General features: G+C 47.1%; 2 protein-coding genes across 2 annotated transcripts in view; one reads left to right on the forward strand and one right to left on the reverse strand.

The window, feature by feature from the left end:
* CCNYL1 (cyclin Y like 1) overlaps positions 1-7,195 on the reverse strand; it is a 52,139-nt gene extending 44,944 nt beyond the window's left edge. Inside the window, exon 1 of the mRNA XM_060257249.1 lies at positions 6,928-7,195. Coding sequence (XP_060113232.1) covers positions 6,928-7,180 — 253 coding nt within the window. The 5' untranslated portion in view covers positions 7,181-7,195. The remainder of the gene's footprint in view (positions 1-6,927) is intronic.
* A 5,054-nt stretch (positions 7,196-12,249) lies between these two features.
* METTL21A (methyltransferase 21A, HSPA lysine) lies at positions 12,250-21,851 on the forward strand. Its single transcript, XM_060256901.1, has 4 exons — positions 12,250-12,405; positions 15,839-16,006; positions 19,614-19,725; positions 20,976-21,851. The coding sequence occupies exons 2-4, from the start codon at positions 15,866-15,868 to the stop codon at positions 21,371-21,373; spliced, it is 651 nt and encodes a 216-aa protein (XP_060112884.1). The 5' UTR covers positions 12,250-12,405; positions 15,839-15,865; the 3' UTR covers positions 21,374-21,851.
* Positions 21,852-22,455: the final 604 nt, after the last annotated feature.

A 22,455-nucleotide genomic window follows, 5' to 3' on the forward strand; every position in this document is an offset into this window, starting at 1 on the left:
ATCCCCGAGTGTCAGTTTGGGGACAGAGAGCTTGGGCGGGTGTCAGAGCAGATCTCATTCCAGTTCTCGTCTTAAATACCATAGAACACATAACTCTCACCCAAGACTTTCTTGGAAATGGCCTGGGGGGAAGCAGTCCAAGACCCACTCACAGCCTAGAGCATGCATAAGCGCACACAAACTGAAAGACATGTCAACAGAGGCACATCAGATCATTTTTCTTGGCACCCAGGGCCACCTGATCTCTGCTTAAGCAACTGAGGCATCGGCAGCAGTGCTGGGTCAGAGAAAGCAGCAGGCATGGATTATGCCCATCGCTGCCTCCCAGATCTGCTGGTAATGCTGCTAGTCCTGGCTTGCTCCCTTGTCTTCTCTAACTCCATTTTGTTTGCCAGCACTTGGGCAATACAAGGTTACCTATTCCTGGTCTACAGAGCGGGCTAATGAAGCTCCATAGTATCAGCAGGGTGTAAGAAGAAGATGATGATAATGGATTTATATCCCACCCTATACTCTGAATCTCAGAGTCTCAAAGCAGTCACAATCTTCTTTACCTCCCCTCCCCACAACAGACACCCTGTGAGGTGGGTGGGGCTGTGAGAGCTCTCACAGAAGCTGGCCTTTCAAGAACCATGGCTGACCCAAGGCCATTCCAGCAGGTGCAAGTGGAGGAGTGGGGAATCAAACCCGGTTCTCCCAGATAAGAGTCCGCACACTTAACCACTACACCAAACTGGCTCTCTGTTTAGTCCTGGGAACAAGAGTCGAACCAACCTCCTCTTAAATACCATGTGAGAGCGCTGATTCACCCTCATCCCTGGCACATTCATGCAACTGTGGATAATCTGAAACAATTATCAACAACAGTGGAGGACTGGGAACTGCCCTGGAAAAGGACCTCACCCATGCCAGAGGAAAGGAGCAAGTTTGCAGTGGCTCCAGTTCTTCTCAGACAGAGCCGCCCAGGGTCTAGGTGGGGGTCCTCCAGCCATCAGCTCCCTAGGACTTCTCCCAGTAGCCAATCCACCCCTGACTGTACAGCCCTGCCCTCTACAAATGGAATCAAGTTATGAGGAAGGGAATACATCAGAAACATAATCAGAGGTGGCTACAATCAGACAACACTCTAGCCCAGGGGTGTCAAACTCATTTGTTATGAGGGCCGGATCGGATATAAACAAGACCTTGTCAGGCCGGGCCACATGCGTCATAAAACGTAATGCCAGGTAGCAGAGACATAAACTTTATAAAGGACACAGACAAATACAATTACAGATTTTTTTAAACAAAAACTTTAAATAGAATATGCTTAAAAGATTAGCACTCTTGCAATATTTTATTTAACAGTCTGATAATTGAAGGAAGCAAGAGAGAGGGAGAAGGAAGCGGACTTCCTTGCGGGTCTGGTAAGAGCCCTCTGGGGGGCCTGATTCAGCCCCCGGGCCACACATTTGACACCCCAGCTATAGTCACTTTTAGGGAAAGGCTTTTTCTCCCTCCTTATAGTCTCTGACTATGCAGTATGGCTGAATCCCATTTTAATGGTTTTGGCAACAAACACCTGGTAAACTATATCAGAGAGGATTAACTGCATGAAATAAGAGCTCAACTGAAACTGGATGTTTGCTTTGTGACTTAACTGCTGAAACACAACTTCCTGTGGGGTTTGGATACGGCTTGCCATTGTCCAGTCATAATCGCATCATGCTACATTCAGAATCCCTTTCCTTCCTTCTGATAAGCAGAGAAAATTCAGTAGCTAAGTCACCCAGCCTTACCTTAATAGCGGGCTTCCTAAACTGAATGTTATCAGCACACGGTGCTTTCTGTGCCAAGATTTTCTTAACTATATACTTACCTATTAGCATTACAAGCAACTCTCCTCTATCCACATGGACTACACGTGTTTATCTACTATTTACATATGGTGCAAAAGGTTTGCTAGCCAGGGAAAAGATTAATAACCCATGCTTAAGAAGAACTAAGAAGTCAGAATGAAGAAATCATGGTAACAGATCTTGAGTTCAGCACTCACAGAAGAGACAGCCACTAGCAAAATATTTAATAAAAAACAGGATTGGAGCCAGGCAGTTTTTTGAAAGCAGATAACCTTTGTCCTGACTTCTCTTCAGAGTTGTGAGCACTTAAAAGACTTCATTTTCTGCAAAGGAACAGTGATATTCTGGAACTAGTACGTGATATATAAATTCAAAGTATATACTTCTCTACATAATCCTGCTTCTATTAGTCACACAGTGAGGTGGAGGGTCATGGAAGGTACTGAAACCTCACCACTTGACCACCAGAAATCCTGCTTAGCCCCGAAGGCTCTGACTGTTTCAGATGTTGCTTTTTAAGCTGAGCTTTGCAAGCAAGAGATTCTCACATGCTGAATTCTTTATCCAAAAGCAATTTTTCACTTTCTACCAGTGTTCCCTCTAAGCTGAGTTAGTGTGAGCTAGCTCACAGATTTTTAGCCTCCAGCTCACAGATTTCTGTTTTAGGATGACCCCAGAGCACAATAATTGATGGAGTAGCTCACAGTTTTAAGGACAGTAGCTCACAAAGTAGAATTTTTGCTCACAAGATTACAGCTTAGAGGAAACATTGTTTTCTACATTTACATGAGGTATACAACCCCCTGCTCAAAATACAGGCCTCTTGATCAGGCAGTTCTATACCAGATCTCAAACTGAAGTTATACAATTTAAAGATGTTCGTTTTCAGAGGGCAGTCGAATTGGTGTGCAGTAAAACAGTTATAAGCTTTCAAAAGTCAAAGCTCCCTTCCTCAGGGACAGAAATGGAGATCTGAGTCTGCTTATCTCAATTAGAAGGTGGAAAAAGAAAGGAAAGATCCCCTTGTGCAAGCATCAGTTGTTTCCGACTGTGGGGTGACGTTGCTTTCACAACGTTTTCATGGCAGACTTTTTACAGGGTGGTTTGCCATTGCCTTCCCCAGTTATCTACACTTTCCCCCCAGCAAGCTGGGGACTCATTTTATCAACCTCAGAAGGATGGAAGGCTGAGTCAACCTCGAGCCAGCTACCTGAAAACCCATCTTCCGCCGGGGATAGAATGTGGGATGGGGGTTGTAAAGAATGCTTGTACAGGATGCAGAGATACCATGCATATTAACCAGCTTGATTAGAGCACAGGGGAAATGCTTGGGGGCAGAAAATTAGCATCTGTAGTGAGGTAAGAATTCTATATTGCTATTCAGTCATCAAAGATGGTAGTGCATCTGGTGAATATGGAGATGGGTGGAGAAAGAGATTTCCAAATCTACTAATAAAGTGCTGCTAATGTTTACAGTACAAAGTTTGAGTCCAGTGGCACCTTTAAGACTAACAAAGTTTAATCCTGGGTATAAACTCTTGTGCGCACACACACTTCATCAGAAGCGTACACGCACATAAGAACATCAGAGAAGCCATGTTGGATCAGGCCAATGGCCCATCCAGTCCAACATTCTGTACACACAGTGGCCAAAAAACCCAGCTGCCATCAGGAGGTCCATCAGTGGGGCCAGGACATTGGAAGTCCTCACACTGTTGCGCCTCTCAAGCACAAACAATACAAAGCATCCCTTTCCACAGACAGAAAGTTCTAACAATAGCAACATGAAAGCTTATACTGAGAATCTGAAAAAGTGGGCATGCCCACAAAAGCTTATACACCCAAAATTAAACTTTGTTGATCTTAACGGCGTCACTGGACACAAACTTTGTTCTTTTGCTCCTACCAACAAAGCTACACACCTGAATTTTTCCATAGTACCACCAAAGTAGGAGTATAATTTGTCAGTTCTGACAATAAAACCTTGACTTGCAACTCCATCATATAATTATAACTGTGGCATTTTTATTATTAGGGTGTAAAACTGCAGCCACAACAGACAGTGAAAGCACTCTTCAAAGAACCTGTCAGGAAAGGATTAGGTGTCATCCGGAACAAGAGCCATTAAAACCATTGATTTCATGTGTACACAAATCTAGTCCAAAGATGGCATGCACATGCACACACACACACACAAAGAACAGGAAACACATATTCCCAAGATCATCTGTCAAGGAAAAAGAGCACACATCATTCCACAACAGATGATCCCACAGGTACCCGATCACTCCGGAACCGAGTAGGGTTTAATCTCATGTCCATAATTAGAGAGCCACTGCTTACGCAGGTAGCAACAGACTGCCAGCTGCTGCTTCTTCTCTTAATTATTTGGTAAAGGCCCGTGTGGCTCATCAGGATATAGCAACACAAAATACAACTTACTGGGGGGGGGGATTCCAGCTCTCTGAGAGAATGCTTCTGAGTCTAAAACATATTACAAATGATCATGAACCAAGAGTCTGTCAGTGAAGTGGTTCTAGTCTGTAATACTTTCCAAATGGAAGAAAGAATGAAATAATACCAGAATCAGCACACAATCTGCATTCTGAAAAAACAAAGGAGGAAACCCTAATGCTGGGAAAGAGGAAGTCATTATATCTGACAGGGAATAAACACTGTTAATAATAAAACTAAGGAATTTTAGTCACAGCAACACAGGGACCTTATTCCCAAAGTAGGACTTAGTATTTTTCATATTTTAGCATATTTTTGTACCAAAATGGGTGCAGCTGCACTCTTCTCAAACAGTGGTAATACCTTATTTTCTTGTTAACTGCAGCTGTACAGTACTTCGTATCTGTATTATTTCGAACCACTCCTTCAGTGGGAATTAAGCTGTCTTTTCTCAGGTATGAAACTCACTTGCAACTTGCCCCAATCTCCTCCTACTAACCAAAATCACAGGGATGACTGCAGAATTTGAAGAGTCACTCTAACTTAGCTGCTGGTGTAACAAACAGCCCTACAACAGCCCTTCTGCAGAACCTTTCAGCGTACTATAATACCAAGCTACTGCTTGTCAGCAGAAGAAATCAGCCCTTTCAACAAGAAGAAGGAAAATGCCTTTGCTTATGAACCCAAGATAAGGCAGATAGGAGAGACAAAGCAATATCCACCCAATAAACACAAACAGGCATCTCCAGCATAAATAAGTGGGAAGGAGACAACCCCCTCCCATACTGTTAGCAATCTGATGGTCTCACACTTATAAACTTTAAAACAAACTTATTTCCTAAGCGAACACAAAGTGTGATTTCACATTGCTTTGCAGTCCTGGACAATCCCAAAGTCCTTACGGTGATCCACAAGCCTACTCTTTCACATACAACTAAACTATAATATCAACAGAAAATAACACCACTTTGCTCCACTAAGTGCTGTTCCAGAATGAGGCATTTAATACCTACCCATACGGTTTGCTTTTGCAAACATCTGTGCACAAAACAAAGGGTCACGCATGTGTCTTGGTGGGTGTCCTTCCTACAAAAAACTACCCCTCCCCCCCAAGAGCCACAAGATCCCCACATATCTGGATCGCACACCAGGGCAAACATGATCAGACCAACTACCACTTTGTCCTGGTGTGTTTTCATCCAACTGTCTCACACAAAGCAGCACAGGTGGGATCTTCCTTCTCTCCCCACCACCCCACCAATCTCCCCCTCATAACCACAATGGGAGGTAGGCAACACTGATAAAAGGGCAACTGACCCAGGGTTGCCAATTGGCTCTGTATTTTTAAAGTGATGCCAGTCCCCAGGTCGACCTGGGGAACCCCCTGGAATTATGGCTCATCTCTAGACTACAGTGATCAGTTCCTTGGAGAAAATGGATGTTTTGAACTCTAGGGCACTGAACCCCCACTGAGATGCCTGTTCTATACAGATGGCATCCCCACTTCCCAGCCTTGACCTGGCAATCCTTCCCCTCCATCCCCTGCCAGTGGGATCCTGGCAACACCTGCCTCTCCATAAAAAATGCATTATGTGGGTGTGAAGGAACTGACACTGTACCCCACTGAGATCCCAGGCTCCACCCCCAAATATCCAGGAGTTTCCTGACCTGGATCTGGCAACGCTACCCCACCTCCAGTGTTCCCTCTAACTGAGTTAGCGTGAGCTAGCTCACAGATTTTTAGCCTCCCGCTCAGAGATTTTTGTCTTAGCTGAGGAAGGATGACCCCAAAACACAGTAATTTATGCAATAGCTCACAACTTTAATGCCAGTAGCTCACAAGGTAGCTCCCCAAATACCCAGGAGCAATGTTTCCTCTAAGCTGTAGAGTGTCTTGTGAGCAAAAATTTTGTTTTGTGAGCTACTGGCATTAAAGTTGTGTGCTACTACATAAATTATTGTGCTCTGGGGTCATCCTTCCTGAGCTAAGACAAAAATGTGCGAGCTGGAGGCTAAGCATCTGAGAGCTAGCTCACGCTAACTCAGCTTAGAGGAAACACTGCCCAGGAGTTTCCCAACCGGGAGCTGGCAACACTACCCCATCTCCAGTGTTCCAAGCTGAGTGTGAGCTAGCTCACAGATGTTTAGCCTCCAGCTCACACATTTTTGTCTCCGCTCAGGAAGGATGACCCCAGAGCACACTCATTGATGCAGTAACTCCGAACTTGAATGCCAGGAGCTCCCAAAGAAGAGTTTTTGCTCACAAGACTCTGCAGCTTAGAGGGAACATGGCCCACCTCCCCCATTGCTGGGTGGCCAGAGAGGACCTGGCAACCCTATCCAATTTTGACAAAACCTAAACCACCAAATCTCCCCGCCTCCACCTCCCTGTGTTTCTGGGGTGCCTCCCCTGCACCCATCCTCACCAATGTTCCCTCTAAGCTGCAGAGTGTGGCGAGCAAAAATTCTACTTTGTGAGCTCCTGGCATGAAGGTCGTGAGCTCCTACACCAATGAGTGCGCTCTGGGGTCCTCCTTCCTGAGCGAAGACAAAAACGTGTGAGCCGGAGGCGCCAGCTCAGGCCAACTCAGCTTCGAGGGAGCACTGCTCTCTCCACTCCCCCCTTGAAACTCACCATCCGGGAACTCGCGGTCGCTGATGTGCTGCAGGTGGGGGCCGCCGGTGTCCGAGTCCCCCGACTCCCCTTCCGAGGCCTCCCGGTGGGCGCCCCCCTTCCGCTCGGGGCCGCCGGCCGCCGCTTGCCCGCCCGCTCCCCCTCCGCCGCCGGCCCCCAGCCCCACCCCGCCGCCCCTGGCCGCTCCCCCGCGGGCCCTCCCGAGCTTGGGGCTGGCGCCGGGCGAGACGCAGCAGGTGAGGGTGTTGCCCATGGCGGCCCGCAGCCACCGCTCGGGCTAAGCTCCGGCTGGGCTATCGCAGGCCGCGGCGACGGCGGCAGCAGCACCGCCTCATGGTCGCGCCGCCTCCCGCCCTGCCTGCCTGCCTTCGGAGGGAGCCCACAACCCCCCGCCGGAAGCCCGGCCGCCTTCCCAACGGGCCCCGTGAGGAGAAGGGGGAGGAGGCAACGGCGCCGCCCTCAGCAGACTCGCGCCCGCCGTCCAATCGCCGGCCGCGCCTGGCCCCCGTCATGGGACGCCCGCCGTCCAATCCCTGAGCCGGAGAAGGGCCAGGGTCGGTGGCGCCACCCGAAGCCACATGATGAGGGAGAGATGGAGGCGGCTCCTCCCCCTCCTGCCCAACCATAGAGAGGGAACTTCCGGTCAAGGCGGCTCGCCCGCAGCTGGGCTCTCTGATTGTCTATGGTGAAAAACCGGCTATGGTAGTTGCCTGTTGGTTGGTTTCAGACAGACCGGAAGTATCCTGGAGGAGATAGATGTGTGTGTGTCTATATATGTCTATTTCTATTTCATTGACTATGCCAGGGGTACCGGAGGTATCCTTGAGGAGATAGATGTGTGTGTGTGTATATATATATATATATATATTTATTCAGGGGTGGCCAACGGTAGCTCTCCAGATGTTTTTTTGCCTACAACTCCCATCAGCCCCAGCTATTGGCCTTGCTGGCTGGGGCTGATGGGAGTTGTAGGCAAAAAACCATCTGGAGAGCTACCATTGGCCACCCCTGGACTATTTCTGTTTCGTTGACTACGGCACAGATGGGGAACCTCTGTCCCAAGGGCCACTTGATGTGACCCTCGGGGTTTGCTGGGCCAAACCGAGCCATGTGGCAGCCTCCCTGGGGCCTGGCTGGCCAGCAAGGATCGTGGGGCCCAGTTGCACTATGCAGCAGCCTCCCCAGGGATCACACGGCCCAGATGTACTGTGCGGCAGCCTCCCTGCGCCAGAATTGCTGCAGGGCCTGGAAAAGTTACTGTCACAGTTCAGTTTGCATTTGATTATCCCAGGTGGTGTGGCCTAATATGCTAATGAATGTGTGACCTAATATTAGGGGGTGTGGTCTAATATTAGGGGATGTGGTCTAATATGCTACTGAGTTCCTGCTGGGCTTTTTCTACAAAAAAGCCCTGGACCTATGCATTTGCCTAGGGTGGCGGGGTGGGGGAGTGTATGTGTGTGCCAGATTAGGATCTCCCCACACGACTTCAAATAGAAAAACAATTATTTGCAATAATTTTGCTGGCCTGAATCATTCTCCCTCAGCAGAGCACTGTTTTTTAAGTTGATAATTTTTATGGCCCGCGAATGATGTTATAAATATCCATATGGCCCTTGGCAGAAAAAAGGTTCCCAACCCCTGGACTGCACTAAAGCCTTTGATTGTGTGGATCACAACAAACTGTGGCCAGTCCTTAAAGAGATGGGAGTACCAGACCACCTCACATATCTCCTGAGAAACCTGTATAAGGGTCAAGAAGCAACTGTCAGAACGGGATACGGAACAACTGATTGGTTTAGAATAGAAAAAGGAGTTCGACAAGGATGTATATTGTCACCCTGCTTATTTAATTTATATGCAGAGTACATCATGCAGAATGCTGGCCTGGATGATGCAGAAGCTGGAATTAAGATTGCCGGGAAAAACATCAACAACCTTAGATATGCAGAAGATACCACTCTAATGGCAGAAAGTGAGGAGGACCTAAAGAACCTCTTGTTGAGGGTGAAAGAGGATAGCGCAAGAGTAGGCTTGAAACTCAACATCAAAACCACTAAGATCATGGCATCTTCCTGCATCACACCTTGGCAAATAGAAGGGGAAGACATGGAAGTAGTGACAGACTTCACATTTCTGGGATCCAAGATCACTGCAGATGGTGACTGTAGCTATGAAATTAAAAGACATTTGCTCCTTGGGAGGACAGCTATGGCAAACTTGGGTAGTATAATTAAAAGTAGAGACATCACCCTGCCAACAAAAGTCTGTATAGTCAAAGCGATGGTATTCCCAGTAGTAATGTATGGCTGTGAGAGCTGGACCATAAGGAAGGCCGAGTGCAGAAGAATAGATGCTTTCGAGCTGTGGTGCTGGAGAAGACTCTTGTGCCTTGGACTGCAAGAAGATCAAATCAGTCAGTGCTAAGGGAAATCAATCCAGACTGTTCACTGGAAGGTCAGATGCTGAAACTGAAGCTCAAATGCTATGGCCACCAAATGAGAAGGGAGCACTCCCTGGAGAAGATCCTGATGCTAGGAAAGACAGAAGGCAAAAGAAGAAGGGGACGGCAAAAGATGAGATGGCTGGACAGTGTTAATGATGTAACAAACACGAATTTGAGCAGACTTCGGAGGATGGTGGAAGACAGGAGGGCCTGGTGTGACTTTGTCCATGGGGTCGCAAAGAGTCGGACTCGACTGTGCGACTGAACAACAACATATATATGGGTGTGTGTATATATATATATATCAAATGGCTTCCTAGGGTAGCCAGCTCCGAATTTGGAAATACCTGGAGATTTTGGGGGTGGAGCCTAGGGAGCGTGGGGTTTGGGAAGGGGCATACTTCCAAAGAGTCCACCCTTCAAGGTGGCAATTTTCTCCAGGGGAACTGATCTCTCTCACCTGGAGATGGGTTGTAATTCCAGGGGATCACCAGTTACCACCTGGAGGTTGGCAACCCTATGGTATTGCCTTCAGGACTGCGACTTAGGAGAGTTCAGCTCAAATTCTAACTCAGCTGTGAAGCTCTTTGGATGAAGCTGGGTCAGTCTGTCAGCCTAGCCTTCCTCACAGGGTTGTTGGAGCAACACAGAACCTATATATATAGTGATTAGAATACTAGACCAGGATTTGGGACACCCAGGTTCAAATCCACAGTCTGCTGTGAAGCACTCCAGCCAGTCTCTCTCTTGCTCTGTGTTTCTAATCTACTTCACAGAGTTGTTGGAAGAAGAGCACAGCAAGGGAGAACACGGGAGGTCCCCTGGAGTTCCTTAGAGGAAAGGCAGAAAGGGTGAAAGTTGGATAGGGAGCTGATCTCCGTAGCATGGACATCAGTTGAAGTTCTGGGAGTATCCCAGGCTCCACCTGGAATATCATATGCATTGTTAATTTTAAATTCCTAGATCAGCAATGTGGCCAGGAAGCGAGTTGTTTATTGAAGCATGTTAATTAGAAACCTAAGAGCCCCATGGTGCAGAGTGGTAAAACTGCAGTGCTTCAGTCAGAGACCTCTGCTCACGACCTGAGTTCAGTCCCAGCGAAAGTTGGTTCAGGTAGCCGGCTCCAGGTCGACTCGGCCTTCCATCCTTCCGAGGTAGGTAAAATGAGTCCCCAGCTTGCTGGGGGGAAAGTGTAGATGACTGGGGAAGGCAATGGAAAACCACCCCGTAAAAAGTCTGCCGTGAAAATGTTGTGAAAGCAACGTCAGCCCAGAGTCGGAAACGACTGGTGTTTGCACAGGGGACTATCTTTACCTTTTAATTAGAAACCTAGGGAGCTTGTTGCCACAGCCACACCATGTATCGTGAAGAATTCTCCACAACAATTATTTCCTTGTGCAGCTGCATTTTTGACATATCACACGTTGAACTGTTCTACAAGAATTGTACGTGTATTGCAACTGAGGAGAGAGGGGGGGAAATAACTACACTGGACTGCCAGAGAACTGCAAGCAAGCAAGCACAAGCCTGTATTGGCATTATAGATTATAGATAAGGCAAAAAAGATACAGAAATAACAAAATACACCAGTCATATACAATGTGTACACAGCTTTACATTGGACAATTGATCCTTGATTACCATACTCAAGAATAAAGCAACTTTTTCAGTTATTACAGATGACAAGTCATTCAGAAGATGGCATACCTTTGCAGCATCTGAGCAACTTGTCATATTGAGCAGAATTGGGTCTAGAAACCTAAGGCCTATAGTATCAATGGGAGCGGTGAAGAAGAATATGAGACAATGAATCAACTTGCTTTAAGTTGCATGTACAAGGTCTTAATGAGAGAGGGATTTTTTTTTATAGCTGCCATATGTAGATGGGATAGTATTACATGGGACAGTATTACATCTGGCAAGAGTATATGCTCTGTGCAATAGTGGAACATGGAGAGTTAATAGATAAGAAGGCAGATGAGCAATAATTGGGGAAATTCCAAAATTCAAAGGGGAGCAAGATGTATTTGCAGCGCTGATTAGTTTTTGCAATTCTATATCTAAGATGCCAGAGAACTTAATTGTATCCTTTCAAGATTATTGTTTCTAACAGCATTATTATTGTAACACATTACAAATTGAATTTGTTATCTATTGTGTACGCTGTAGGGTTGCCAGGTCCAATTCAAGAAATATCTGGGGACTTTGGGGGTGGAGCCAGGTTGTGACAAGCATAATAGAATTCCAAAGGAAGTTCTGGCCATCACATTTAAAAGGACTGCACACCTTTCCTTCATTAGAAATAATGAAAGATAGGGGCACCTTCCTTTGGGGCTCATAGAACTGGACCCCCTGGTCCAATCTTTTTGAAACTTGGAGGATGTTTGGGAGAGGCACCAGATACTATGCTGAAAATTTGGTGCTTGTGCCTCAAAAAAACAGCCCCCCCAATTCATCATTATACTCTATGGGAACCGATCTTCATAGGGAATAATGGAGTGGCAGCAGACATTTCCCACCTTCCTGCCCCACTTTCTGATGACCCTGAGGAAGGGGGGGAGATCCAAACCGGGGATCCCCCGCCCCCACTTGGGGATTGGCAATCTTACCAGCAAGAATGCAGGGCGGCGAGCACTTAGGTGACAGAAGCGTCCTTTACAGGGCGCACCGCCTCAGTGCTGCCGTCAGGGGGCGTTGAGCCCGCTCTTGATCAGGCGCCAGAAAATCCTACCCTGTTTCCGCTGACGTCAGCAGGGCTAGCGAGAGCCTCTAATCAGCGCCCTCCCCAGGGCCACTTCCGGTCTGAAACGGAACTTGTTTATTTCTCCTTTCACCATAGAGATGGCATAGGGTAGAAAGGCACTTCTAGAATCCCGGGGGATGGCCGCTTCCGCTTTTTTTGTCACCGGAAGTGCACCGCAGTTTGCCAGAGGTCTCGTGCCTGGCGCGTTGTTCTTTGGGCGGAGCGGAGGACCGTTTTTGGGGCGCTGCGGGCGAGCCAGCAGGAGAAAGGAGCTCTGCCTGCCTGCCTGGTATCCTAGCCACAGGGGCCCAGAGGGAAGCGGGAGGCGCTGGTCCCCTACGGGGCATAGGAGGGGTTTTAGCAAAGGGAAGAGCCGGGGAGGGAGATTCCTTTAGCACCCTCCACATGCTCAGCGCCTGTCGTCTGCACCCTCTGGAAAGGGAGCTCACGCATATCCCTGAGATTGCATGCTGACAGCTAGGCTTGCCAAGTCCTATGCCAGAAATATTTGGGGGCTTTGGGGGTGGAGCCAGGAGCGAGGTTGCAACAAACATAGTTGAACTCTGAAGGGAGTCTTGGCCATCACGTTTAAAGGGACCTCACATCTTTTAAATGCCTTTCCTCCATTGGAAATCATGAAGGATAGGGGCACCTTCTTTGGAGGCTCATAAAATTGGACCCCCTGGTTCAATCTTTTTGAAACTTGGAGGGTGTTTTGAGGGGAGTCGCTGGATGCTATACTGAAAATTTGGTGCCTGTACCTCAAAAAACAGCCCCCCCAGCCCCAGATACTCACTAATCAATTCACCATTATACCCTACGGGAATTGGTCTGTGCAGTAGGCATTCCCCCCTTGCTTTCTTATGATCCTGAAGCGGGGAGGGGGGTCAAAAGAGATGGTGTTGTGTTTGTATCTTTGTAAGTTCAGTACAGTTTTGTATGAATGCAGTGCCCTTCTTTTAGGTTAATGTGGGAATAATAGTCAAATAATTCCACACATTTTTAAAGCAAACTTGTCCACTTTCTCAAGAGTTGCACGGAGTAGTTATCTTCAAGCCTCCCAACCTTAAGACTCACCCGTGACCGCCAGGTGGCAGTGTGGGACCCACAGGGTTGTGAAGGGAAAAGGAGGAACCAGAATTGTGAAGTCTGTCATCTGTGTCAAAGCCAGAATAGCAGACAGTAGAACAAGTTGACTGGGAAGCAACTAAAATAAACCGAATACCGCTTGGGGAGCTGAGGAGGAATCTTCTCCTCCCCCTCTTCTGTCCTTTTCTTTGCAGTTGTGTAAGAGAGGAAGAATTTGTGACATTGTTGTCCAGCAGCCAGTTCTTCCCAAAAGCACCAAATAAAAGTGTGGGTGTCAGTGTTCCCTCTAAACTGTGGAGTCTTGTGAGCAAAAATTCTACTTTGTGATCTAGTGGAATTAAAAGTTGTGAGGTGCTGCATATATTAGTTTGCTCTGGGATCATTTCCCATGAGCTGAGACAAAAATGTGTGAGCTGGAGGCAAAAAAACCTGTGAGCTAGCTCCCACTAACTCAGCTTAGAGGGAACACTGGTGGGTGTTCTGTGGGGTTTGTGGCTTTCCTGATAGTCGAGTACATGAGTTGAAAGACCATTGGTATAAAATGGGAATCTTTGGCCAGGGGCCCCATTGTGATGAGGAAATCTGGTCTCCCCCCCCCCCCCCGAAGCCGTCAGTGGTAATGCCAGCATTTTTAATACAGCGCTCTAGTTGAGGGGAGAGTGACTTGCCAAAAGAGCTTTCTATAAACGTCATTAAAAACTAGGATCAGCATTTGGTTCCGAGGCATGCCTGGATAGTATCAACGTGCACAGCTGCAACATTTACATAGTTATTACTTCATTTATAGCCAGCCGTTTTTGCTGAGCCTCAAGGTGGATTGTGCAATTAAAACAATGCAGTAAGAGCTGTTAAAACATGCCGACAATGGTGAAGGCAGTTGGATGGCAAAATTAGAGAACCACGCGCTCAAACCAATAGAGCCGTGTTGTAAGCCGCCCTGAGCCTGCTTCGGTGGGGTAGGGCGGGATATAAATCAAATCAAATAAATAAAATAAAAAAGCATATAGCATACAAACTACATAACTGAGCTGGATTTCAAAACTGGAACAATTCAATAAAGACAGCATAATATACACAAAGACCAATTTCCCACTCACCTTACGGCGCTCTCACCTTCCTCTTTCCAGCAGGGCTTCCTTCTGATTTCACACTATCTGCCCCAAGGCTGCAATTAATGTTGGCGTTCTTGCACAGCAAACAGAAACCTCTAAAAACCAGTTTCTGTTGCTGCACGAAAATGCCGCCGTTACTTGCAGTCCCAGGGCAGATAGTGTGAAATTAGAAGGAAGCCCCGCTGAGAAGAGGAACGTGAGAGCGATATAAGGTGAGTGGGAAATGGGCTAAAGAGTGTAACGTTAAACTGCTTGCAAGGTACACTAGTTCAGTCTGCGTTGACTGCAGTAGCAGAGAGCCTGAATTGTTTGCAGCAGATAGTGGTTTGGAACTGGCTTAGGGGGCCTGGGGGACAAAGCACGCCGTGTCTGTAAAGCTGACATCCTGACGGCTTCTCTTGCAGGGCTATTGCAAGGGCACACAGATCATAGGCTTTTCAGGCAGTGTGGGCATTAAGAGAGCCCTGTGAGAGAAACCAAGGGTTGTTGTAGATCCAGGGGTGTCAGACTCATTTGTTATGAGGACTGGATCTGACATAAATGTGACCTTGGGCCAGGCCGTGTGTGTGATAAAATGTAATGACAGGTAGTGGACAGGTAGACAAAGATTTTTTTTTTCAAAAAAAGCATGCATGAAATATTAGCACTTGTTCTTAAAGACGCTTTCCTTGTATCTCTCCCATGTGATCCAGGGAACTGGGCAAAGTCTTCCTTCTTTCCCTAGGGGACTGCGTGTGTGTGGGGGAGAGCCTCAGCCAATAGAAGAAAGAGAGGCTCGGCTTAGTAGCTCATCTATGCTATTGAGCAAGCCTGGCAAGGCAAACTGTAATGCTGAAGGAAGCAAGAGGGAGAAGGAAGCAGACGACAGCCAGTTGCTCGGGGGCCTGATTTGGCCCCCGGGCCACATGTTTGACACCCCTGCGCTAGATCTTATCTATGTATAACTAAATTCTTGAAGAAGCAATTAACAGGTAGAATTTAATATTTTTGACATTAGAGTGGCATTGTCACAGATGTCATCCATAAAACCTGAGGCTGATTTCCCACTCACCCTACGCTGCTCTGACATTCCTCTTTTCAGCACGGCGTCCTTCCGATTTCCCACAATCTGCTCCGGGGCTTCATCTTGCATCGCTGTTTTTGCATGGCAACAAGAAACTGGTTTTTAGCGGTTTCTGTTTACCGTGCAAAAGCAGTGACGCAAGATGAAGCTCCAGAGCAGATTGTGGGAAATCGGCAGGATGCTGCGCTGAAAGGAGGAACGTTAGAGCAGCGTAGACTGAGTGGGAAATCGGTCTGAGTAAGTTCAGAGCTGTTGAATCATTCATATTAGCCTGGATGCAACATCTCTAAATGAGAGCTGAAGCCAGTGTTTCAGAGTGTCAGTGTGCTATTAGTTGCAAGCGCTGAGGCTTTGGGGTGGAGCAAAGGAACAGGCGGAATAAATGAAATGGCAGGGAAAGGACAGAACTAGGTCGGACACTTCTGTGCTTCACGAGGCCTTCTTTTTGGACCTTGCAGTTTTCCCTGGCCTGCGAGTGACAGAAGATGGCCCTGGTTCCTTACGATGGGCTCCATCTCTGGGGGAAGCTGCACAAGCCATCCTCAGTGTACTCTTTCGCTAACCACACGATCCAGATTCAGCAGAACTGGAAGCAGCTCGGGGTGGCCGCCGTGGTCTGGGACGCGGTAGGTCACCATCCGGTGAACTTGTGTTGGATTGTCTTCAAAGGGCAGCAGGTGTGGTTCTTGTTGGGCTCAGGAAAACGGGTGCGTGTGCGTCCTGGAGGAGGTGGACAAGACCTTTCAAATGAATCGGTGCCGGTGGAAAGTCACAGATGTAGAGTTTTCAAGGCAAGAGACGTTCAGGCGTGGTTTGCCATTGCTTGCCTTCCACATCATGGCCCTGCTATTCCTTGGTGGTCTCCCATCCAGGGCTTTTTTTTTGTAGCAGGCACTCCTTTGCATATTAGGCCACACACTCCTGATGTAGCCAATCCTCCAAGAGCTTACAGGGCTCTTAGTACAGGGCCTACTGTAAGCTCTTGGAGGATTGGCTACATCAGGGGTGTGTGGCCTAATATGCAAAGGAGTTCCTGCTACAAAAACCCTGCTCCCATCCAAGTACTGGTCAGGGCTGACCCTGCTTACCTTCCGAGATCTGTTGAGATTGGGCTAGACTGGGTTGTCCAGGTCAGGCTCAAACATTTTATCTTCCACTAAAGAATGGATACTGAATTTCTAAACAAACCTTTCAGATGACATAGTGAGGCGGGATTTATTTTTTACCTCTTGTACCATCAGTAACCCAAACAATCTGTAGTTTTCCAGAACTCGAACATATGACCAAATTAGATTTCCAGGCTACACAGATAAACTTTATTACACTTAAGTTTCCTCTCCGGTCAGAAGGCTTAAGAAGAAGAAGATGATGATATTGGATTTATACCCTGCCCTCCACTCTGAAGAGTCTCAGAGCGGCTCACAATCTCCTTTACTCCCCACAACAGACACCCTGTGAGGTGGGTGGGGCTGAGAGGGCTCTCACAGCAGCTGCCCTTTCAAGGACAACCTCTGACAGAGCTATGGCTGACCCAAGGCCATGCCAGCAGGTGCAAGTGGAGGAGGGCGAAATCAAACCCGGTTCTCCCAGATAAGAGTCCGCACACTTAACCACTACACCAAACTGGCTTAGAGATACATATGCAAAAAGGCAAAACAATTAGATAACATTAGTACAATTTCAGGAAACAGTTGGAAGGTTATACAGTTAGAATTCAGACGAACGTTTACCCAATTCTTATAGTCAAACTTAATCTAATTTATATTCTAATACAGTGGCCCCCAACCTTTTTGGCACCAGGGACCAGTTTTGTGGAAGACAATTTTTCCATTGGCCAGTGGGGGTGCTGGGGTTTTTGGTGCCCATCCCTGCTCCCCCCATTGGGGGGGGTCTTTAAATTAGGGGTAGCTGAAGGTCACTGCCACACTACCCCTTCCACCTCTCCGGGACCCAGGCAAATGAAAGAGGTGGGGCTGTGGAGTGAGGCTGTGCTGCTTTTTTCATCCACCTGAGAGCCGGGTGGCTGAAAGGGGAGTTGCCTCTGCCTCACTCTGCGGCCCGGTTGCTAACAAGCCACGGACCGGTATTGGTCCACAGCCAGGGGTTGGGGACCCCTGCTCTAATACCTGCTAAAGAATTAAATCTATGAAAGCCTAAGCCCCTAGAGTCTCCTGTCTCTAGTGCAGATCAGCAACTTCTGCTCAAAATTTCAGGGTTTATAAAGCATTCCCCCCAGAAACTGGTATCACTGTTTAGATTTTTTCTGATAATATGCATTCCAGAACCAGCTGCTGCATCAACAGCTAGTCTCTTGCATCTGCCATATCTTTACTCCATCTGGTTCCTCTCATACCATATAAGGCTAATGTTGTCCTGAGACAGCTTTTACCTTTAACCTACTTTCTACTGACCTACATTCTAGCAGCTAACTCTCAGCCTAAGCTATTAGCAATATGAATGCTTGAACCCTTGATGGCCATGTCCATAAGAGAATCGACCCCAAAAGAAATTCTGCCACACTTGGCTTGACCACTTTTCATTTGTATTGCACAACAGTCCTCCCCTTTTTCCTTTCTACTGCTGCTGCTTCAGGTAAGAAGATCAGGTGATGTGACCTTGATGTGCCAATGATCTGACTCAGTGTAAGGCTGTGTTATGAGTTTCATGGGTTTTCAACTTTATGGTCATTCTCCAGCTTTGCCCAGATTGTCACTGGAATTCACTAATTGTATGGCATTGTGTGTAGCAAAGCCAGGACAAGGATGGAATTCTAGCAGGAGCTCCTTTGCATATTAGGCCACACACCCCTGATGTAGCCAATCCTCCAAGAGCTTACCAAAAAAAGCCTTGTGAGCTCTTGGAGGATTGGCTACATCTGCGGGGTGTGGCCTAATATGCAAAGGAGCTCCTGCTAGAATTCCACCCCTGAGCCAAGAGATCCTAAGATTGTCTGGCAGCCAGAAGTTCTAGCACTTTTAGCGTTCAGTATGCACCACTAGTTGGCAAGCTAAACTTGTTTTTAAGGCCAGAGACATTTCAAAGGTGCCTGCCTCTGCTTTACAGCCCGGGTATTCCTGGGAGGTCGCCCTTCCAAATACTAGCCAAAGCTGAGCCTACGTAGCTTCCGAGATCTGATGAGATGCGGCTAGCCTGAGCTATCTAGGTCAGGGCATTGGCAGTAGAACTTAAATTATTATACACTCATTCAGCTAGAATAGGGATGTCAAACTCCTTAGTTATGAGGGCCAGATCTGACATAAATGAGATCTTGTCAGTCTGGGCCATGTGTGTCATCAAATGTAATGCCAGGTAGCAGAGATATAAACTTTATAAAGGACGCAGACAAACACAGTGAAAGATTTAAAAAAAACAAACAAACCTTAAAAATGCTTAAAACATTAGTACTTGTTGGTCTTAAAGGTGCTTTATTTGTATCTCTTGCATGTGATCCAGGGAGCTGGGCAAAGGAAACTCTGGCTCTTTCCTTCCTTTCCCAGGGGACCAGTAGGAGGAGGAGACTCAGGCAATAGAAGGAAGAGAAGCTTGGCTCAGTGGCTCTGTTGTGCGATTGAGAGAGCCTGGCAAAGCAAGCTCTCCTTCCCCTCCTTCCTCCTCAAGGGAGGAGCCTCGGCCAATGGAGAAAATAGAAGTGTTTTGCTCTGTAGCTCCTGTGCGATTGAGCAAGCTTGGCAAAGCAAGCTGTGATGCAGAAGGAAGCAAGAGAGAGGGAGAAGGAAGCAGATGACAGCCAGTTCTTGGGGGGCCTGATAGGAGCCCCCCAGAAGGCTCCTATCAGGCCCCCCAACAACTGGCTGTCATCTGCTTCCTTCTCCCTCTCTCTGACCTAGACTCTCATTAATTTCCTCTGCTAATTTATTTTAGCAGAAGCTAAACATGGTGTACTCTCCTGCTCTTTTTCCCTCTTTTGCAAACCAAACAACACTTTGTGAGGTCCGTCAGGGTGCCTAGACAGCAATTTAATGAACCTGTCATTTAAAAGGTATGGCTGGGGGGAATACTTTGGACTTTGCAATTTCAAGAGGAGAAAGTATGACGCATGGGAAGCAGGTAAGAGTTATCTCCATGGCAGTCACATGTACCGTAAAGATGTCTCCAAGCGTTGTCAGCCTTTCTGTGAACATCCCATGTGATCTGTGTGGGAAATGCTGTGGACTGTTGTCGCACCACTTCGAACTTTCCTTTTAATTAGCTGTTTTGTCTCTCCTGGCCCAGGCTGTAGTCCTTTGTATGTACTTGGAAATGGGAGATGTGAACCTCCGAGGGCGCTCCGTCATTGAATTAGGAGCAGGAACTGGCTTGCTGGGAATAGTAGCAGCTTTACTTGGTAAGTTTTTCCTTTACTCTCTGTCTGGCCGTAATGCGGCTACCCTGATCTCAGCCAGCAGAGCTAGGGAGCCGCATGGGACGTAGCATTCCCACTGCCTCTCATTCAAACGGGGCAACTAATCCTGCAAAGCCACAGAGTTTACCATGAGGAGTGCCCGTTTGGGTGCATAGATGTCGGGTGCATAGCATTTTAGTTGGCTTTGTGGGATGCTGGACCCGATGGAGGTGACCATTCCCATCCTTGCTAAGACTCAGGTTTGGTGTAGTGGTTAAGTGTGCGGACTCTTATCTGGGAGAACCCGGTTTGATTCCCCACTCCTCCACTTGCAGCTGCTGGAATGGCCTTGGGTCAGCCATAGCTCTTGTAGGAGTTGTCCTTGAAAGGGCAGCTTTTGGGAGAGCACTCTCAGCCTCACCCAGCTCACAGGGTAAGCCATAGCTCTGGCAGAGGTTGTCCTTGAAAGGGCAGCTGCTGTGAGAGCCCTCTCAGCCCCACCCACCTCTCAGGGTGTCTGTTGTGGGAGGAGAAGATAAAGGAGATTGTGAGCCACTCTGAGATTCAGAGTGGAGGGCGGGATATAAATCCAATGTCGTCGTCTTCTCCTCCTCCAATGTTGTTGTCTTCTTCGCTTTCCCTTTCTTTCCTCGCCATTTTCAGTGAAGCGCATGCTGTTTTTGCAACCTTCGGTTCTGTTTGGCATCAATCAGTAGTCTTCTATGACCATCAAAGATAAAAAGGCAATAAAGTAATTCAATAAAAAATTCAAAGTACAGTTAAAATAGCAAATATTATGTGCATATTGTAAGTTCATACTTATACATATCTAAATTGGATCTTATTCTTCACGTATACCACAGTAAACAATAGCAATTACCATCAGTTAATAGCAGTAATCATAAAAATCAATTGCAATAGCAATTACCATCAAGTTTTTTTATTTGTTCTGAATTGTAAAAGTTAATTTAAAAAAAAAGATTGGAAAGATTCGGAAGTGTGATTGGGCTTTACCTTGTTCTGAATATCAGAATATTTGTCACGTGGAATAGTTTGGCCAAACAACATGACATGTCAGTGGCAAGCGATAAAAATAACGATTCTAAATGCCAGTTTACAAATGCTAGAAATGCTTCTGGGGGTTTCCAGTTTTTCTGTAAATGTTTCAATGGATAAGTAATAATTGAGTTATGAAAATTGTGCTGGACTCTAGCAATTGCATATGTTTAACGTTTTTTTTTTTTGCCCATTAGGTGCTCAAGTTACAATCACGGACAGAGAAGCTGCCTTGGCATTTCTCAAGTCAAATGTCCAAGCGAATTTACCCAGGGACATCCAGTCGAGAGCCGTAGTCAAAGAACTGACCTGGGGCCAAAACTTAATGAGCTTCTCCGCGGGAGAATACGACTTCATCTTGGGCGCAGACATCGTTTACCTGGAAGAAACATTTGCGGATCTTCTTCGAACCCTGGACCACCTGAGCGCGGACCACACCGTGATCTTGCTCTCTTGCCGCCTGCGGTATGAGCGAGACCAGAACTTCTTGACAATGTTGAAAGGGACCTTTTCCGTCCAGGAGGTGCACTATGACCCTGGGAATGACATACATATATTCAGGGCACAGAGGAACAACCGGAAAAGAGAGTTGTGACCCGTCTGGCTGCAAAAGAACGTGTGCCCTCAGAGCATGCGAAGACCAAAGGGCATCATTTAAGCCTTCCGTTTCAGCTCCTGCCATGGATTTGTCTGATTTGCAGCAGGGGTGGGGGTGGCGGAGCTGCAACGCTGACTCGAGCAGGTCAGGCTTACCAGAACTGCAAAGGGCTTCGTGAACCCTTCGTTTGCTAACGGTCTCATTGGAACTGGAGAACAAGCGTAGGCACCGTGTACCACTGAAATGGATTCTTGAAAGTACTGCAATGATACGCTTTGTGAGAGTGGAAGATGATGTGAAAAGTGAATAAGCAATGGCTTAGATAAAGCTTACAGCGAAACGGGGGGAAATAGACCGGTTTTGCCTGTCAGCTTTTTTTCCCCTTTTGGGAGCTAATCTGTGATTTTGAAAAAATTTAATACCCTTGAGGTTGTGACTTACCACTTAATAAATAATATAATATTTTGGGACAAAATTTTGGACAGTATTTCTATATATTTTTTTGTTTTGGTTTGTTAAGGACTTATTTATCACAGGAGTCAGTGGTACATGGTGCCTTTGCTTGTTCTCCAGTTCCACACCCCGTTTGACTCCTTTTTGGTTGCTCAATAGCCTCATTGGAGGCAGAGACAGGGCCAGAAGAGAAGAGTCGAGTCTGTTCCCTCGAATTTATTTCTGGGAATGACGTTGCAGATCGCTGCACAAAAACTAGTCATTGGCAGCTCTGGTCATATGAGACTTTCCATGTGATAGCCCAGTACATCACAGAGTAGCCCAGAGTAGATCCTGAAAACAGGAGGGACATTCCTCATATTGTAATACGCAGGGGTGGAATTCTAGCAGGAGCTCCTTTGCATATTAGGTCACCCCCTTCCCCCCCAGTATAGCCAGTCCTCCAAGAGCTTACAAAAAAGAGCCTTGTAAGCTCTTGGAGGACAGGCTACATCAGGGGGTGTGTGGCCTAACATGCAAAGGAGCTCCTGCTAGAATTCCACCCCTGGAGTGGTAACACGAATATCACATAAATGGGTAAGACTGATGTGACCAGATCGACATTGTGTTCCATGTGACCAGGGACC

The sequence above is a fragment of the Heteronotia binoei genome, chromosome 16, assembly GCF_032191835.1.
Source record: "Heteronotia binoei isolate CCM8104 ecotype False Entrance Well chromosome 16, APGP_CSIRO_Hbin_v1, whole genome shotgun sequence".
Taxonomy (NCBI): Eukaryota; Metazoa; Chordata; class Lepidosauria; order Squamata; family Gekkonidae; genus Heteronotia; species Heteronotia binoei.